The 17,872-nt window shown below is 38.6% G+C and overlaps 1 protein-coding gene across 1 annotated transcript; it reads right to left on the bottom strand.

The window, feature by feature from the left end:
* Nucleotides 1-113: 113 nt before the first annotated feature.
* Nucleotides 114-16,970, bottom strand: COPB1 (COPI coat complex subunit beta 1). Its single transcript, XM_054390804.1, has 21 exons — nt 16,880-16,970; nt 16,015-16,244; nt 14,280-14,449; nt 13,583-13,697; nt 12,887-12,979; nt 12,224-12,361; nt 11,824-11,943; nt 11,282-11,389; nt 11,046-11,192; nt 9,934-10,079; nt 8,930-9,026; nt 8,182-8,342; nt 7,384-7,504; nt 6,821-7,048; nt 6,474-6,653; nt 5,280-5,424; nt 3,726-3,845; nt 3,178-3,323; nt 1,859-1,948; nt 819-974; nt 114-374 (listed from the first exon to the last, which is right to left on the bottom strand). The coding sequence occupies exons 1-21, from the start codon at nt 16,968-16,970 to the stop codon at nt 315-317; spliced, it is 2,862 nt and encodes a 953-aa protein (XP_054246779.1). The 3' UTR covers nt 114-314.
* Nucleotides 16,971-17,872: the final 902 nt, after the last annotated feature.

Below are 17,872 nucleotides of genomic sequence, written 5' to 3' on the forward strand. Positions count from 1 at the left end.
GATCAAACAATACAGAGATTATAATTTACAGACAAAACAGTACTGGCATAATTTGTTTATTGTACTGTAAGCATCAGTATGTATTAGAGACAAAGAAAACATGACTTCCAGGACAAAGTAAAAAACCTGGAGATTTAAAGTTTTACTCAGTATCAATCATGGAGAACCTATAAATTATCTGCTGGAATGCTTTCAGCTCAAAAGCTTGGCTTCTACAATTACAGAACACTGGAGAATATAAGATGTTCTGGATCCCAAAAGCCACATACCTAAAGGTTAAATTGTAAAAGACTTGAAAAGACATTAGGTAAGATTTATAAACTTGTTTTCTTCTGAGAGAGATTGATCTTATCTCCAAGACTCAAGGCCATTCCCTGCAAGGAAAAGAAAAAAGACATTCATCACAAAGATAGAACAAGTCATTGTTGTGTGAAAACGAAATGTGTAATTTAATAGGAAACAGATCATGGAACTGTGGGGAGTATCTGCTCTTTATTTAAAAGCAAATAAAATGTAACATGTTATTTGCAGAACTATAAAGAAGGAGGTATTCTTCCAAAGGCCTATTTTATGATAGTACACTGGGAAAGAAGATCTATAACATAGGTTTAGGGTATGGCTACACTAATTAAGAATACATTCTTTCCTCACAAAAATCTGTAGAACAGCTTCAAACCTTAGGCTAACCTCCCCTAAAAGTGTTCCATTTAGCTAGTACCAGAAACTTCACTCCCACAGACAAATTTGCAAGTTTTTAGAGGGCATGTTCTCAAACCTGAGAAGGGTGCCAGAGCTCTAAAGCCAAGGCACGTAGTTACCTGACTCTTTGCGCGGATCCGTATGTGGCCGGTGACTGGCGCCTCTGGTCCCAGGTGAATTGGCTTCTCAATGCTGACATTTGCAAGGGCATCTTCTCCAAATATGGAACGTGCATAAAGATTGGCTGCCATAAAGCCACAATAACCAGAAAGTGCCTGCAGAAAGCACAACTGAACTCCTTAGAAAGGCCATCCTAAGTTGGCTAGGTAGGTGTCAGGATTTAACATTTAAACTTCTTTCTTAACGTGCATGTTGTAAAATGTGAGAATCGTTTAAACTTCTTTCTTAATACACGTATTGTAAATTGTGAGAACCATGCAGTGGGAAACAGTGGTGGCCTTTTTCTAAAATTAATATTGCAAGATGTGCAACCTCGAGTACTCAAAACAAAACAGGATGGCATTTTATGGTCTGATTTATTGAACAGCAAAACAGTCAAGAAACTAAATAGCAGCAATGGCTACTATGCTTTGTAGTTTTGTAGTTTCACCAGTTGCTTTTCCATTTAAACTTTCCACCACTCTTCAATCCCTTTGTGTGAGTGTCATTCTTTTGTCCCTCTTAGGGCAAGAGAAGATCTGTCTGACCTCAAACCAGCACAACTTACTTTGGCTACCATACATATATTAGCTTATAGTTATTATGTACATTATATCTCAATACCAAATAGCTACTGTACAGATTTATTCTACTTTACAACAAACAGGCTAAATTAACAAAAAAAAGGGTAAAATTTGGAGCTGCTGGGAAAAAAAAAAAAAATCATAAAAATAGATGGTTCCCTCAAATCTACTATGAATTCAAATACACAGTGTGATTTTCTATCTCAGCAAGAAATAGCTAAAGTGATTGAGCAACACAGAATTTTGGTAACATCAACTTGGTTTTACTCATTTCAGACCACTCATTTAAAATCTCTGAGTGTATGTATTTCATATTGTAAGCAAGATCTCTAATAAAATTCCTAACAAATTTTAAATTAAACAAAGAAGCAACAAACTAAAAAGGAGTTCTAAAAATCTCCAACCAAATAGCTCACCTTCTCTGGAGTCAGGCATTTCATATTGGTTGACTTCAGTATGTGCTGTAAGTATTCATTTAGATCGATGATATTTGTATTCACTGTAACCTTCAAGAAGGGAAAAAATGGGAATTACTTTAATTAGCACCTCAGGTATTTCTGAAACCATCTGTTCTTCATGAGTCTAGACAGGAGATTACTGCTACATTTCTCTTTGAGAAACACCATATGCAGTAAGCTAGCTGCACCTCTCATTATGTGGTGGTGTCATAGAAAGTCTCCAGCTTCTGCCATCTACTTGTTTTGAGTGAGAATTTTTGTTATTACCACCGTTTATAAAATCAATTAGGTGAATATGGTGCTCTGCTAAATATGTTGATTCCCTACAGCAAAGAGTGGACTTCTTGCCCAAACAGTTTACACATTGTCAGAACAAGAACAGCTTGATTTTAAGTAGTGATAAAAATTACTTTTGCTTTTCACTTCTAGAAACAAAGCTCTCAGGGCCACCTTGGCTTGCTTTATATTGAATATTGTAGGTCTTGTTTGAACTACTTTTTATCACACCTTTTAGGTATGGTTTACAGATTGCTAAGGCTTCACATATTAGGTATTACAACATTGTTCACAAGTTCTGAGACACTTAAATCTGAAATGAATACTTGTAAACACATGTAGCAAACCAGGCTACACTTTGTGTAAAACATCTCCCATTGTGTTTTAATGTTTCTACTCCATTCTTAAATTATGTTGTTCTATTGCATGAGATAGATGATCTCCCTTAAACCTTTTGTTGACAAATCTGTAACTAAGAGGCTGAGCACCTTCTAAGTAATTTTGTTGCTCTTATGCTACAACTGTACTGCAAAGTAATACAGTGCTTTAAAGATGTCCCTGCCCATGGCAGGGGAGCTGGACTAAATCACCTTTAAAAAGTCCCTTAGAACCCAAACCATTCTGCGATTAAAAAAAGAAGAGGACAAAAATTCAGAGCTGGAGAGGCTAAGCAATAGGCAAAATTGTGCAGTCTCAGCATAAACTTATACCTGTTCCTCTCTCACCTTTGAGTTAAAACATACAACAACCATCAATCAATTTGGACACCTCCCATGCAGGAGGTAAGGCTCACTACTTCTTTTGTAAGGAAAAAAACAAAATGCATCACTAAGTCTGTGAAACAGACAAGAGAGCAACAAGAGAATGAGCTACTTAACACCAACATCCAATGTGGATGCTGAATGAGGTTTGTATCACAAGAGATAATGCTGATGTAGAAGAAGAAAAAATTATTTTATCAACAAAAAAACCCAACCAAATAACAAAAAAATTAAACTAACTTTGTTTTCCCACTCAAATTCTGCCCACATCTGTCTGAACTCCGCATCTGTGCAAGAAGCAGGCTGGATGTAATCCATGATGTCAATGTGAATGTCGCTGAGAACCACACAGTTTCTGTCGCTGGCTGCTCCAGAGACATCATACACTGCAATATAAAACACAAACCACCTTCATGTCTGAGAAAGTGAATTTGCACTAAACAAGAGCATGCTCAGTTATGATTTGCCAGTTATCAACAATCAACCCTCTTCCAGTGCTACAGAACTTTGCATTAAGTGCATTTGCCTTTCAGGCAAAGCAGCCTAGATCATTTCAAAAACTCAGACATGGCTTCAAGCATCATGCTGACAATCATTCTAAAGGCAGCATTTCTACTATGACCAAGTGAGACACTAAAAAAAAAAAAAAATTCACAAAATATTCATACATTGTAGACCACTTTATTTCCTCTCCCAGTATGAGGTATTTTAGTTGTTTTTGAGCTCACTAAGCAGTGAAGAAGTGCTACACACTACTGTTAATTTTGCACACTGAATTGTTTACTTACCAATATTACCAAAAATTATTCCATTTTCCGTTGAAGCAACTTTGACATTAGCTTTAATGTTAGCAAAATCATGTGGAGCAAGTGTCAGAGGAGACGGTTTTTCCACAAGTTTCAAGTCACCTGTGTAAAGTAATTGGGAGATCAAGGACAGTGAACATTAACTGTACACAGTGAGTTTAACATTTGGAACACATTTTTTATTGTCATTCAATTCTAATGTCTACAGAGCTGCACTAAATACCACCATAATGGTATTAATTGATTTGCATGGGGTTTTTTGGTTAGTTGGTTGATTTTGGTGTGTATTTTTCCATTGTTTGCTACCTGCAAGACCAAGTAATTAACATAACACTTAAAATTTCGGTTAAAACATTAGTTTATTTACAGAAATCCCATTGAAAACAAATGCAAATACTGACCTTAAATATTTAACTCAACCTGAAGTCCATTTAAATGTTTACCAATCAGGTAATGGGTAATTTTACCTTGTGTTTTTATCACTGACAGCATCATAATACCTAATCCTACAGTCAGGTGTCTCAAAGCCAAAGTTCAACGTCTGGTATTACATACATGAAGCTATTTATAAACAGGACAAAGTATCACCTTGATTTTGAATATAATTGCTCCCAGGAAACAGTAGAATGTGTATTTTTCCTCATTTTTTAGTAAGCAATTTTTAAAGACTCTTTAGTTCTATCAGACTGTGCAATCTGCACACACAGGATGAACTGCATCAGCTCTACACACAGGAGTGATGCATCACGTCAGTTTTTGCAATGTATTTGAAGACACCAACAATACATTGTCACATATTTGTTTTTATACATATCTTCATTAACCTGATCAAATTATTCACAAAAGATTAGGAGGAAGGTTATGCCCCTCCAGCCACAGAATCATAGAACAGTTGAAGCTGCAAGAGACCCTTAAGATGACCAAGTCCAACCACTGATCTAGCACTGCCAGGTCATCACTAAACAATGCCCCTCAGCACCACATCTCCATGACTTTTAAATGCCTCAGGGGATGGTGACTCCACCATTGCCCTGGGCAGCCTGTTCCACAGCTTGACATGTGTTTCAGGGAAGAAATCGTTCCTATGTCCAACCTAAACCACCACCTAGGGGAGATGGCTTTCTGTTGCCTCACATTTGCTCTTTACCAATTTGGATTTTATACTCTTGCTCTATAATAAGTGTACAATGGGGAATAAGTGTATCAAAAAACCTCTTCATAGTTCAGCAAAAATGGAGACAGGGAAATGAAATGCTGTTTTTCTAGTGGGGAAAAAAAAGGCATAAAAAAAAAAAAGATCAAAAATCTATTGTTTCTATCATCAGATAGCATTGCCAGTGTCAGTAGATATAAGTATTCTACCTTTTGAAACAAGTTTGTTTTTACAGGTGATCAAAAGATCATTCAAAATGGTAACCAGGTGACATCAATCTGTAAGCATTTAGAAGTGCTGCTCAAATTCCTTACACCTGGGAGCCCATGCCCAGCACCTCAGTGCCACTCATCAGTTGCTTTGTTTCCAGCAGTGATCCTTACCTAGCGTGGCTAGTTCTAGTGTGCAGTTCTGCAGAGTATCACTGGTCTGGTTGACTACCAGCACATCCAGCACAATGTCATACTGATTGACATGGACATATGCTTCTGCATAGACAGGGTCTGAGAAACCTGTCAGTTGAGTAACCTGTAAAAGAAAAGAGTTTAAGGTATTTTTATCCTCATAAACCTCTTTAAAATACGGAATCATGTCAAAAAACCCCAACAAAACCAAGAATAAAGTGCAATTAAATCCATTACTCTTTAATATGAGCCTCCAAATTAAGCAGGCAAACAGAAAGCTTTAAATTTCACAGAATTAACCTTCTGGTAAGAAAAAAAAGGGGGAAACCAGAAAAATATAATAGGAGAACACACTGCAAGATAAACACAACTTGTGTCCAGAAAATAGCATTTAAGGAAATTGTGATGCTTAGGAAACCTAAAGTCTGTGTTTAGGTCTTCCAAAATACACAGTTCATCAATTTACAGCTAAACACACAGTAACTGTCCATATTAGGCACACAAACACATTTAACTGTCCTTTTTTGTACACACTACAATTATAAAACCTTTTCAGATGAAATGTATTCTGAACTGAATTCAGGTAAGTTCCTAAAATATGGAGTATAATGCCATCTGTTCTTAAAAAGATCAGCAGGACAAAGAAATGCTGACTCAACATGAAAAGCAAGGTACCTTTAAACAGGAAAAATAATTAACTCAGACTTTTAAGGAATAGAAGTCTGGGGATTTAACCCTGTTTATTTTTTTCTCCCCTCTTTGGGCCTTCCCTGCAGGTGCTGGTAACCAGTAGGGAAAAAAAAAACCCAAAAGGCATAGAGAGTGGAACAAGGATGCAGTGCACTTGGCAGTAGCATGGGTGGTCAGCCAAGGAAAGGGAGTCTTAATGATTTGTGACAGCCCTGCTCTCTTCCCTGTGAGCCTGACTGGGCTCTTAAGACCAGTAAATCATCTAAATCTCTTCTCCGCATCCCACCAGCTCAGCATTCTCCAAGTATCCTCTTTATTATTCCCTCCCACTTTAAGCACAAAGGCTTTTCTTCTTCGCCTGATCCTAACCAGAAAATAACTGGATCTTTCCTATCAGCCAGCACACCCTGGTTCATCAGGTCCACTCTGCAACTCTTGAAGATGATCCTGTGCAGAAGCAGCACAAAGTGATGTTCGCATTACCTTATTAAGTTTGGATGCAAGAGGATCAGCAGCCTCTTTCCTCTGTGTGTTGCCCATTGCTGCAAGAAGGCTAAGCTGAAACTGGTCTTCTTTTGAGTTCATTTCATTTTTAGCAGTAAGCTGCATGAAGGAAATGGGATCGTCTGGCTGAACCGTCACATTCCTCTTCTCAGATTCTTTCTGCAGAAAGAGAAATATTCAAGAATTCACAATGAATTGCATTCCTTAGGATGGAAAGTCAAGGCTGACCTACACACAATCAAATGGTGACATTCCTGGGACCAGCTCGGATGTGAACATCCATAAAAAGTCCCAGTGGTTATGGTTACACACTTAAAACAGCTCACCTTCTGGGAAAGTTTCTCCTCTTCTAGCTTGGCTGACAGCATATGAGAGAGGGACTGCCTGCATTCTTTGTTGAAAATATCATTCATGAGAGGAGAACATTCTGACAAAACTTTCAGGCACAAGGAAATACGATCCACATCATCATCTGTAATTGGCTTCTTAGGGAGAGAAGACTTTCCCAAATGGAGAATAGTGGCCATCAGCAGCATAGCTTCAGCAATAAAGGACTGAGAATGAGGACAAAGGAAAGAGAATGGAAGGAGGTTACTGCATTTCTTGCAGCTTGACAGAAATGTTTATTTTAGACTTACTTACAAAAAGGTGTGCATTAAGAGATTTTATTATTTGGGGTTTTTTTTAGTACTTATTATATAGAAATCAAGCAGCATGATTTGACTGTCTAGATAGAGAGGCTGGAAAGCAGTCAGCTCTGTTTGCGACTCAAATTATCACTATTATCCAACCACATAACTAGGACTTCACTTTGAACTGAACTTATTTTCTGCCCATTTAACCAGCTCTTCTTTGCAACTACAAAGTGAAAACAAAATAGCTAACTCACATTTTGCCTCTTCTTTTCCTGAACCAGTGACACGTATCGCAAAGCAATCTTAGTCAAAGTTGTAGCAAGAGAAGCTGCAACAAAAAAGTCACCATCGAGCAAGAATCCTCTTAAGGGAGGTCTGCAAAGAGAAAGGATAATCAGGAACAGAGTTCTGGATGACAATCCTTCACCCACTTATCTTCATACCTTAATACCCACACTCTACAACCAAAACAAGTTTGAAAGGTCTCAGAAGCAGGTTTCTTTCCCTCTCTTTCCAGATACAGAAGATATTCAGAAGTCACACAGCCATTTCCATGTAGAGTAGGGAGTGAAGGGAAGAGTGTAATGCGTAATTTCATTGTAGCTCTGAGGTGATAATGACTAGTCAAGATGAAGCAGCTCATCTAAAGTAGTTAAGGAAATACAGCAATTGTTCTGGCTACCAGTAAACTATACCAAATATTAAATAGTGCAAGGTGATATTAACGAGGAGGCAAAATAAAAAAAGGTTGTAGTCTGATGGCAACATCTCTGTATCCAATTTAAACTGTCAGGGGATTTTATGTGTAATTTCTAAAGAATCAGCAAGACTTTAAGACACCATAATGAATAGTGTCCTTTTTAATATGCAGCAACCTCTGATAACAAATTCTAAGCAATTAGGCCATTTCCTATCTGGTATCATCTATGTGGGTAATACCTTTAAACAGGGAAATACCTCAACCACTGAACTCTGCATGAGAGAGAATACAACTAAAAATAAATAAATAAATAAACCATCTCCCTCCTGGCCAGGTATGAACTCTTAAATACCTGTCTTCTTCCTTTTTGGAAGGTCTGGAACTACTGAGAGCGCTTTGTGTGGCATAAGTACCCATCTCTGTCACCAATTTTTGGGTTGGACCCACAGACACCTCTTCTTCGGGTTTCAGCTCACCAGCTTCTTTCTTGATTTCCGATTCTACTATAGGGATCTAGAAATGAACAGGAAACAACTGGCAAAATTAATATAAAACATGGTATTTTTGTGCTGGAGAAGGTTTTAGGAAACAAACAAACACACAACCAAACAATAAAACCCCCAAAAAATGTATCTCCAAAGTTTTTCTAAGTACAAGGTCAGTTACAGTGCAACAGTTTTAAGAAAATTTGAGGAGACTGGCAGATGGTGAAATATACACAGAAGCCTCCTACTCATGCAACAAAGCTCACATTGCACATTGTCTCAGATCTCTCCAGAACAACCCAGACTTAAAGCACTCTTCCTTTGTTAGTGGATATAATTAAAATGTATGTTAAAGCTGCCATAATATTCTGAATTAAGTAATTTCTCATCTCCCCTCTATATATGCTAGTTTCATGCATGCTACTTAATAAAAACTAGTAGCAAACACCAAACTCTAGTTTTTACTTGAGATTTCATGTGCCTATGCCATTACATGCCACAACTGCTCAAAATTTTGTTGCATCTTACTTTTTAAATAAAAAAATAACTTTTTCTTAGAAAACATACTGCATAGCAGGAAGCAAACAAAGAGCTAGCCTCAAAAAGTAAACACACCTCTCCAAGTGATCTGCGAACTTCCGTCATTACACTTTGTATATCTTCCTTTGTGCTGCAATATTCTCCAAGGATCCATAAAGCGCCTCGGTAAATCCTAAGACAAGAAAAGTAACTTCAGTCGTGCTTTCATGATACACTCAGATTAGCATCAAGGGCAACAATTTATGGTTAGGTGGCAAAAGCTAGCCTTGAGAAATGCAAAAGGACACAACTGACAGTAAGCAGGTTTGATCAACAGCAATCATCCTTTTGGCTTTAGTAAACCAAGGAGCAAGTACAGCAAATAAGATATATTCTCTGCTATTCCCATCTGTATTAATCTTGACATCTTTCCTTCACATATGAAAAGATGAAAGACAAGAACATGAATGAAGATTAGGGAAAAATCAGCAATATTTCAGAGGGATTTTTCCCACTTAATGAGTTGGGAGATGGAGATAACATTCAGAGTTTTCTGTGTATCAGAAGAACAGCAGGGTAGTATCGTAACACAGAGAAGTTCTCATAGCTTAGCTTTTGCAGATTCATCAGAAAACCACGTTTTTAGAGCCCTGAAGGATACTAAAGGAGTTTTGCAGATTGTAAAGTCCAGTCTATGTTCAACTAGGTTTTCTAATAAATTTATAGTAAGTATTTCCAGTTACCTACAAGTGCAAATCCCCGCTGCAGTAATCCCTTAGTAACTCTGAGAAATACACTGCTTTACAGTTGGCCTTTGTTAACAATTCTGTCTTCTAGCAAGTGGAAATATCAGCTGCATCATAAAAATTAAACTTGAATTTATTTTCTTCATTCAATGCAGCAAGCACCCAGTATAACTTTTGTAGAAGTAGACAAAGAAGCTGTACCTAGGAATCATCAACCCCCAAAACATCTCAGCTTCAGTTATTCTTCTTCATGCGTGGGTTGCAAAGTCTTTGGTACATATTTAATGACATTATACAATCAAAACCAGTGAAGCACAGGCTGCTCCAATGTGTGATATCATATTTTGGACTCACTTGACAGATTTAATGGCGTGAAAAACTTCAAGCATCTTCTCAACAATAAGAGGTCTGAGGTTATCAAAGCGCTGGATCGCTTCCCGCACAAACTCCAGGACGTCAGCAGCTGCTGCTTCATTGTTATCACTAAGGAACTCCATCAGCTAGCACAAAAGAGTGAACATGAGCACAGGGAGCAGCATGGCTGAGTTTGAACAACAGCATTTTCCTTCTATGTTCAGAAAAATAAAACTGCATATAGATCACAGAATCATAGAATGCTGTGAGGGTGACGGTGCACTGAATAGGCTGCCCAGAAAATATTTTCTCATGTTGACATGGAATTTCCTGTGATTGAGTTTATCTCCACTGTCCCTTGTCCTATCACTGGGTATCACTGAAGAGAGACTGGCTCCATCCTCCTGACAGCCACCTTTTGGATATTTGTCAACACTGATAAGGTCCCCTCTCAGTCTTCTCTTCTCCAGACTAAACAGCCCCAGGTCTCTCAGTCTTTCCTCATAAGGGAGATGGTGTAGCCCCTTCAACATCTTGGCAGCCCTCCGTTGAACTCTCTCCTGTAGTGCCCTGTCCCTTCTGAACTGGTGAGCCCAGAACTGTACACAGTATTCCAGATGTGATCTAACTAGGGGCAAGTAGAGAGCACACTCCATCTCTTCATCTAGGTAGTTCAACAAGACTAGACCTAGCACTGACCCCTGGGGGACACCATTAGCTACAGGTCTCAAATTGGACTGCACCATTAATCATGACCCTCTGGGGCTCTGTTGTTTAGCCAGTTCTCGATTCATCTCGATCTCCCATTAAAAAAAGCTGAAGCCAAACACTCATTCCAAACAATTAGCAATTATCATAATCCCCAAACTGTTTTGGTAATGATACAAGTTATTGCAGTTTTAAACATCAGCACTCTCCAGCTCATGTTCTTCAAAACTATTTAAAAATGAAGTCTCAGAAGACAGCATCAAAAGTCCCGGATTTCTCTAGGGATTAAAAATAGTATTGCTTTGTGTAAGGGCACTATCAGAAATACCTCAGATTCAGTTATTCCCCAGGTTTTGGGTATAACTAGAACACATTTAATAACAATTAGTGAAATATTTGCATACCACTGGGATAACGTTTGCAGCCATGTCTGGAAACCGAACGCTACAGGAATGCAAGGTACGAACAAGCAGCTGTCGATACTTGTCTGTATCTTCATGCTCTGTCACATTATTGGTTTTAATCACTTCCTTCTTCAGAACAATCACAAGCTGCAAGTTCAAATAAAATTGAATAAGGTCACATTTTTCTGAAGAGTAACAAAAATTGTGTAATGAAACAAAAGTAATATTTATTTTACCTCCTCCACGTTTCTTGAAGAGACAAGGTCCAGAGCCAGCTGAAGAGTTTTTTTGCGCACTTCTAGGTCTGGGGTACTCAACACTCTGAGGATGTCCATCACTAGATCCTGAAATGGTAATAAAATGGTAACCACTTTATTGCTTTAAATGACTTCATTTTCACACAATTCTAATTTTCATTCCTCAATGATTCTCAAAGACTTTCTGGATACACAACATATAAATCTACTGACAACCAGGCAAGATAACCTAGGCATTAGGAACTTCACAGTGCTCATTTAGTATCTCCTACGTTTACATAAGAGCCTACCATGCAAGCTACACCATTAAGCCTTACACTCAAACAGACCTTGCCATTGTTAATTCTTATGCAGACAATAAAAGCAACAAAGAAACTTATTAGATGGGCTGTTGTTTTATACTAAAAAAAGACTGAAAGAGGACTGAAACTTCAGAAGTGCATGCATCACAACACACAAAAGTTTAATTTAGGAAAGAAAATCCTTCCATAAATTTGCAGGAAAAGAGACAGCTCACATACCTGTAACACTCGTTCATGGGAGGGATGCTCCTTTAACTCAATTAACCGATCCAAAACAATCAGCTTCACATTATTATCGCTTTCCTTAATAATCAAATCTATATAGCATTGGGCAGCTGCCTAAAATTAAAAGGATCAAAAACATTTTTTAAGTAATGAAGAGAAGAAAGTGGCAAATTTCTAACAGAAATTCAGGAAAATACACACTGTACATAACTATTAAAGCAATTATTCAAAGAAATGTTTTATTTTGTGACCAGTTTTAAGAGATAGTTTAAGACAGTACTTCATGTGTTGTTAAACACCCCTATCACTAAAGCTTTTGCTCTTTCAAAGTATCAGTGTACAGCATGCAGTACACTAAAAGCTACTGAAACATCAGAAAACATCACTTTCATACCTTGATTGCTGTTGGTGCACTGGAGAGTGTAACTAGAGTACCTGCAGCTTCATACTTCACTGCAGGACTGGATGACTGCAGTAAGTTGTAGATGCAGCGAATAAAGCGAGCTCTCTCCGATGGATTTGCATGACAGACCTAGATAAGGAAGAACAATGTAAAGTTGGCACAAAGGAAAAATGAAAACAGCAAATCACATCGCTTAACTGCTCCTTTATCTTTCAACAAAGAGAAAACTAAGCAAAAGAGAGCATCCTTTTCTGGGGACAGGAAATGTCATTCACATTCGTAAAAATCTAATTATGAAAACTATTAAAAAGCTATTCTTGATAATACTATGCAATGATACAAGTTCTTAAAGTCTCAGATTAAATGGAAGGGCACAGCCTCTACTACATTTTTTAACGGATGCCCTGCTCATGTCTATGAAGAACAGTCTGATAAGGCACAGCAAATCAGATGAGGCATACTGCTCTAGACTGTGCACACTTGAGCAGTTTGTTTCGAGAGACAAATCTTAATTCAGCTCTACTAAACAATGACATTATCCTGAGAGAGACTAAAAGCCTCTCCCAGCAATGTTCTGTTGCTTTCAAAAAAGCAGACCAATATAATCTAGTATGTGCATTTATTTCAAATGTGCCAAAACATTTCCCTTTTTACCTTATAAATTAGTTCAACAATAACCAACTGCAGTATGTCACCAAATGTCTGGACCTGGTCAATACAGGTACTCAAATAATCCAAAGCTCGGTCCTATACAAATAGAAGAGAAATTATTCTCAGTTAGTCTGAGTTTGCTCACTCAGATGTACTTTAAATCAAAATAAATTTTAAAAATCAAAATACACACCAGAATACCTCCAAATTTTAAAACTTCAAATTTAAAAACAATTTACAGAAACATTAGAAACCTGAAGAGCAAGTGAACCAATTCTCTCTACAGATGGCAGAAGGAGACAAAACTCATGGTAATTGGGCACAAAATGGAATTGTCTGCAGAGCAAACAATCCAAAATGCTACACAGAAATTCGGACTTTTTAAAATGTGACTAGAAAAGCTAAAAGCTAGTAGGTAATGGAGAACTTCACAGTCTCATTAAACTCACTTGGCAACACTAATTACAATTTTCAGCACCAACATATGTCTTCACCAAATACAGTGTTTTTCATTCAAAAGGAAGATAACACTAAAGCCTTACTTAGACCTTTTCATTTACCAAATATTTTATAATTTCGTATCAGGGTTGGGGTTTTTTTCATGAATTTAAGTAGCCTATACTACCAACAAACTACTGGCTAGTTACCTAGCACACGTTCAAGTATTTACACCAAGTAAGTTTCAAGACCTATCCTTACCTGATCCGCATGAATTAGCATCATAAATGCATTTCTTTTGCAGCTTGCATCTTTCTCATTCACCAAGAAATCATGGATCAGTTCGGGAGCATCAGGTATAAGATGTTCAAAATTTCTTCAAAAAAAACAACCCAACCACAATTAGAAGTACTGATAAGGAGCAGAAGCTAAGGTTTAGGTGCATATCCTAAAGACAAGTGTTTACCAAATTCCCAGAAGCATAAACATACATAGGTTTTATGTAGCTACTTGAAACTGAAAAGACTCGAGGATCTTTTAAAAACTTTATGACAGCTAAGACATTACCATTACCCATCAACAATTTTTGCTTAGTAGAAACATTCAGCCACACTGTTCAGGTAACAGCTGCAATAATGTTTTGTGAATAACTGTGGTACACGAAGAAAGTCTTGCTTCGAATTTATATAAGCATAATGTTCAGGTGATTAAGAAAAGCATTTGCCTATATAAATCAATCTACAGTATAAGGGTATCAGTCAAACTTAAGAAAGCAGCAGTAGTACCTTTGCTTTTCCAAAGAAGTCCATTTAGATAGAAACAAAAAAGCAAACAAAAATCCCAAACCAAATACCACACCAGTGACTGAGAAATGTTTGAGATCTCAAAAACTATCCACATTAGTAAAGCTACCCTTGGTTTTCTGCAGCCACAACTTTAAATAGTTCCTGGCATTTACCTATAAATGGTGTAAATGGCCAGAACTGCATTTCTGCGCACGTAGCTGTGACGGTGCTCCAGACACGCACGAATGGCTGGCATCAAAGGCTCCAACAATTCTGCTTCCTTCAGCTTACAAAGAAAACGCAGAGTAGAGCCTCGAATAAATTCATTTGGGTGCTGAAGATCCTAAAATCAACCAGAAACATATTTGAAATGCCAGACTCTTCAGCCTAATTTTTAGGCTCAGATGAATGCACTTGCCAGCTTTTTCCCTGCACTCAGGTTTACACAGTATGAGCTCCCAACATCAATCAAGAATCAAGAATCAAGAAGGTTGGAAGAGACCTCAAGGATCATCAAGTCCAACCTGTCACCCTACACCTCATGCCTATCTAAACCACGGCACCAAGTGCCACGTCCAATCCCCTCTGGAACAACTCCAGGGATGGTGACTCCACCACCTCCCTGGGCAGCCCATTCCAATGGCCAACCACTCTCTCTGTGAAGAACTTTCTCCTCACCTCCAGCCTAAACCTCCCCTGGCGCAGCTTGAGACTGTGTCCTCTTGTTCTGGTGCTGGTTGCCTGGGAGAAGAGACCAAACCCCTCCTGGCTACAACCTCCCTTCAGGTAGTTGTAGACAGCAATGAGGTCTCCCCTGAGCCTTCTCTTCTCCAGGCTAAACAGTCCCAGCTCCGTCAGCCTCTCCTCATAGGGCTTGTGCTCAAGGCCTCTCACCAGCTTCGTTGCCCTTCTCTGGACATGCTCCAGCAATTCAACATCTTTCCTAAACTGAGGGGCCCAGAACTGGACACAGTACTCAAGGTGTGGCCTAACCAGTGCTGTGTACAGGAGTACAATGACCTCCCTGCTCCTGCTGGCCAAACTATGCCTGATGCAGGCCAGGATGCCATTGGCTCTCTTGGCCACCTGGGCACACTGCTGGCTCATGTTCAGGCGCCTGTCAACCAGTACCCCCAGGTCCCTTTCCACCTGGCTGCTCTCCAGCCACTCTGACCCCAGCCTGTAGCTCTGCATGGGGTTGTTGTGGCCGAAGTGCAGCACCCGGCACTTGGACTTGTTGAATGCCATCATGTTGGACTCTGCCCATCTGTCCAGCCTGACCCCACCTCACTGTCTTCTCATGAAATACCTTCTTAAAGTACTGCTGCTACTGGCTTGCAATATTTAAAAACACACATTTCTGTGTAGTAAAGCTTAAAAACCCTGTGGGATCTTCTTCTGTGTTCTATGTGTCTTCTCCAATTACTAAGCCTGGGAAAGCTCACCATGCAAGCACTCCTGTACACTGGATACAAAACTCTGGTGTATATCAGTTCATCTGCTTCTGACCCATTTCCAAAGAAGCTGAAGGGACTATTATCTTTGGGAAGAAGTGTCTCAAATATTCCACAATGAAGCTATTAAAATAGTGTACTTTTATGACCCATGGCTCGTCCCAAGATAATATGAAGACTTTAATTAGGTTAACCCTCATCTTTGAGATTTATTGACTTGGAAACAAGGAGCACTACATTTTTCTTAAGTCTTAATAGTAAAAGAAAACACAAAAATTCTTTGGTAGTAGATCTGCTAGTTATGCACAATTATCCCGCTCTGAAGCGCCAAGACCTAACAGGTAGGAAATCCTGACCCAAAACCATTTTAATATTCACTAAATAACCCCAAATGATCCACTTTTGGTAGAAATCCAGTATAAGAACACAAGCACTGAAATAAACAATGGGCTACCTTTCTGTATGCGTCGCACACAAGGATCATTTCTTGCAAGAGCCTGCCATCCGGGGTGGTCTTGGGCACTATCTCCCAAAAAACAAGCAGCAGCTTTTTGATGGTATGATCTTGGAGAGGAAGGACAAAACGTATGATGGTCATCAGAAGCCCAGGTAGTTTTTCACCATTCAGAATCATAATGATTACTTTCTTCAAGGCCTCTGTCTTCAACTTGACATCTCCTTTTTCTAGAGGAGGAAGAGGAGATGAAATGAGAAAGGCTGAAGACATCACCAGTAGTTTAACAGGAATACTCATCTTCATTGTCACCAGACACAAAGCTCCTCTGACGGAGTACAGAATAGCATACCAATAAAATTCACACCCTTACTTCTACTAGAAGGATAAAGAGGAAGCAAGAGAAATTTAGAGAATAAGCATGGAGTTCAGACTTAATTCTAGGATTAACATATTGGAATTAACTGAGTTCAACAAATTTCACAGCTGTTTGAATGCTGAAATTTAAACAACAGCCTTTTATGCCAGGATACTACAATGAGCTCTGATGTCATACGTATACTAAATACTGACACCGCCCTCTGGGTAAACAACATAGAACAGTCCATAGAACAAGTGATAAGACACCTCCTTATCAGGACATTACTCGAATCTGCCTTAGCCCAAGCAGGTATTCTTCAAACAAAAAGACAAGAAAAGATTTCAGATTTTTGCTCAGGGGGGGAAATGCCAAAAACAAAACACCTAAAATAAACATCAGGAAGTTTCGGAAAAAAAAGGAATGCACACACTTCAAAAATCAACAGAATAAAATAAACATCAAATTGACTTGTTTGCATCCTTCAAATCATTGCCCATTACTTGCCTAGGTCATTTTTTAAGCTGATTTCAGAAGGTGGTTCTGAATCCATTGGAACATTGATTAACGTGTAACACACGTTCTCTGCAGCAGTCATGGCTCTTGGTTACACAAGTTTTCTCAAAGGAAGAAGTATTTTCACACAAATATCAGACAACCTAAGAAACAAGCAAACAAAGCCAGCCCAAAGTTAACAGATTTTATTAGCAACACAGAAATGCCTTTGTATGAGACTTAATGACTCAGAGAGATTGCTGGGTTTCTTGAGAAGATGCACTCAAAAGCCTTCTTGATTTTCTGTTATTCTAAAATATTCCTATTAGCACCAAAAAAAAAAAAAAATCACGAGCATGAAATTTATCAAAGATTTAAAAAAAAAAAAGTAAATGAAAGAAAACTTTCCAGTACTTAGGACACAGCTAGAGATAACAGAAGCATACAAGCACCTGAGAGAAGCTGGATGGATGCAAGTAGCAGCCTTTCCCTCATTTATTCATCCCCTGACCCTGACTCTGCATTCCCACTATCCTTCCTGCAATCCTGTGCCTCTCCAGGTGAACTGACCCAAGCTGCAAAATCAAAGTTTAAAAAAAAAAAAAAAAAGAGAGAGAGAGAAAGAGATAGATCTTTTGACTTATTTAACAAGTTGAATCAGCCTATGAAGGAGGCTTTGAAGAGCAGCACGAGATTCAACAGAGCAGAAACCAAGGATGGCAGAAAAGACAACATGGTGGAGAGGGAAGCTGGACTGCCCTTTATCTGCCTAGGATCCGCAGACCAGCTCAAATGTACTGGTTACCTGCTCTGATAGACGCTAACGAGAAAGGTAAGGATTTTTGTGATGAAAAGTACGAGCTTACAGACCTATCAAAGCTGCTGCATGTCTGACAGTTCAGATAAGAAAACAGGCAATTAAGATCAGTCCTCTTCCTCACGTTTGACTTCTTAATCTCATGTAGCAGACATCCAGGATCAAATCAATTTCTTACTCCATTTCTT

Source organism: Indicator indicator, chromosome 21, assembly GCF_027791375.1.
Source record: "Indicator indicator isolate 239-I01 chromosome 21, UM_Iind_1.1, whole genome shotgun sequence".
Taxonomy (NCBI): Eukaryota; Metazoa; Chordata; class Aves; order Piciformes; family Indicatoridae; genus Indicator; species Indicator indicator.

Excerpts from the sequence above, each read along its gene's own strand:
- COPB1 (XM_054390804.1), bottom strand. The coding sequence starts at position 16,970 with ATGACTGCTGCAGAGAACGTGTGTTACACGTTAATCAATGTTCCAATG. Across the intron at positions 10,080-11,045 it reads CTGCAAACGTTATCCCAGTG|CTGATGGAGTTCCTTAGTGA; the intron begins GTATGCAAATAT and ends CTTTTGTGCTAG. Across the intron at positions 9,027-9,933 it reads CACGCCATTAAATCTGTCAA|GATTTACCGAGGCGCTTTAT; the intron begins GTGAGTCCAAAA and ends TTCTTGTCTTAG.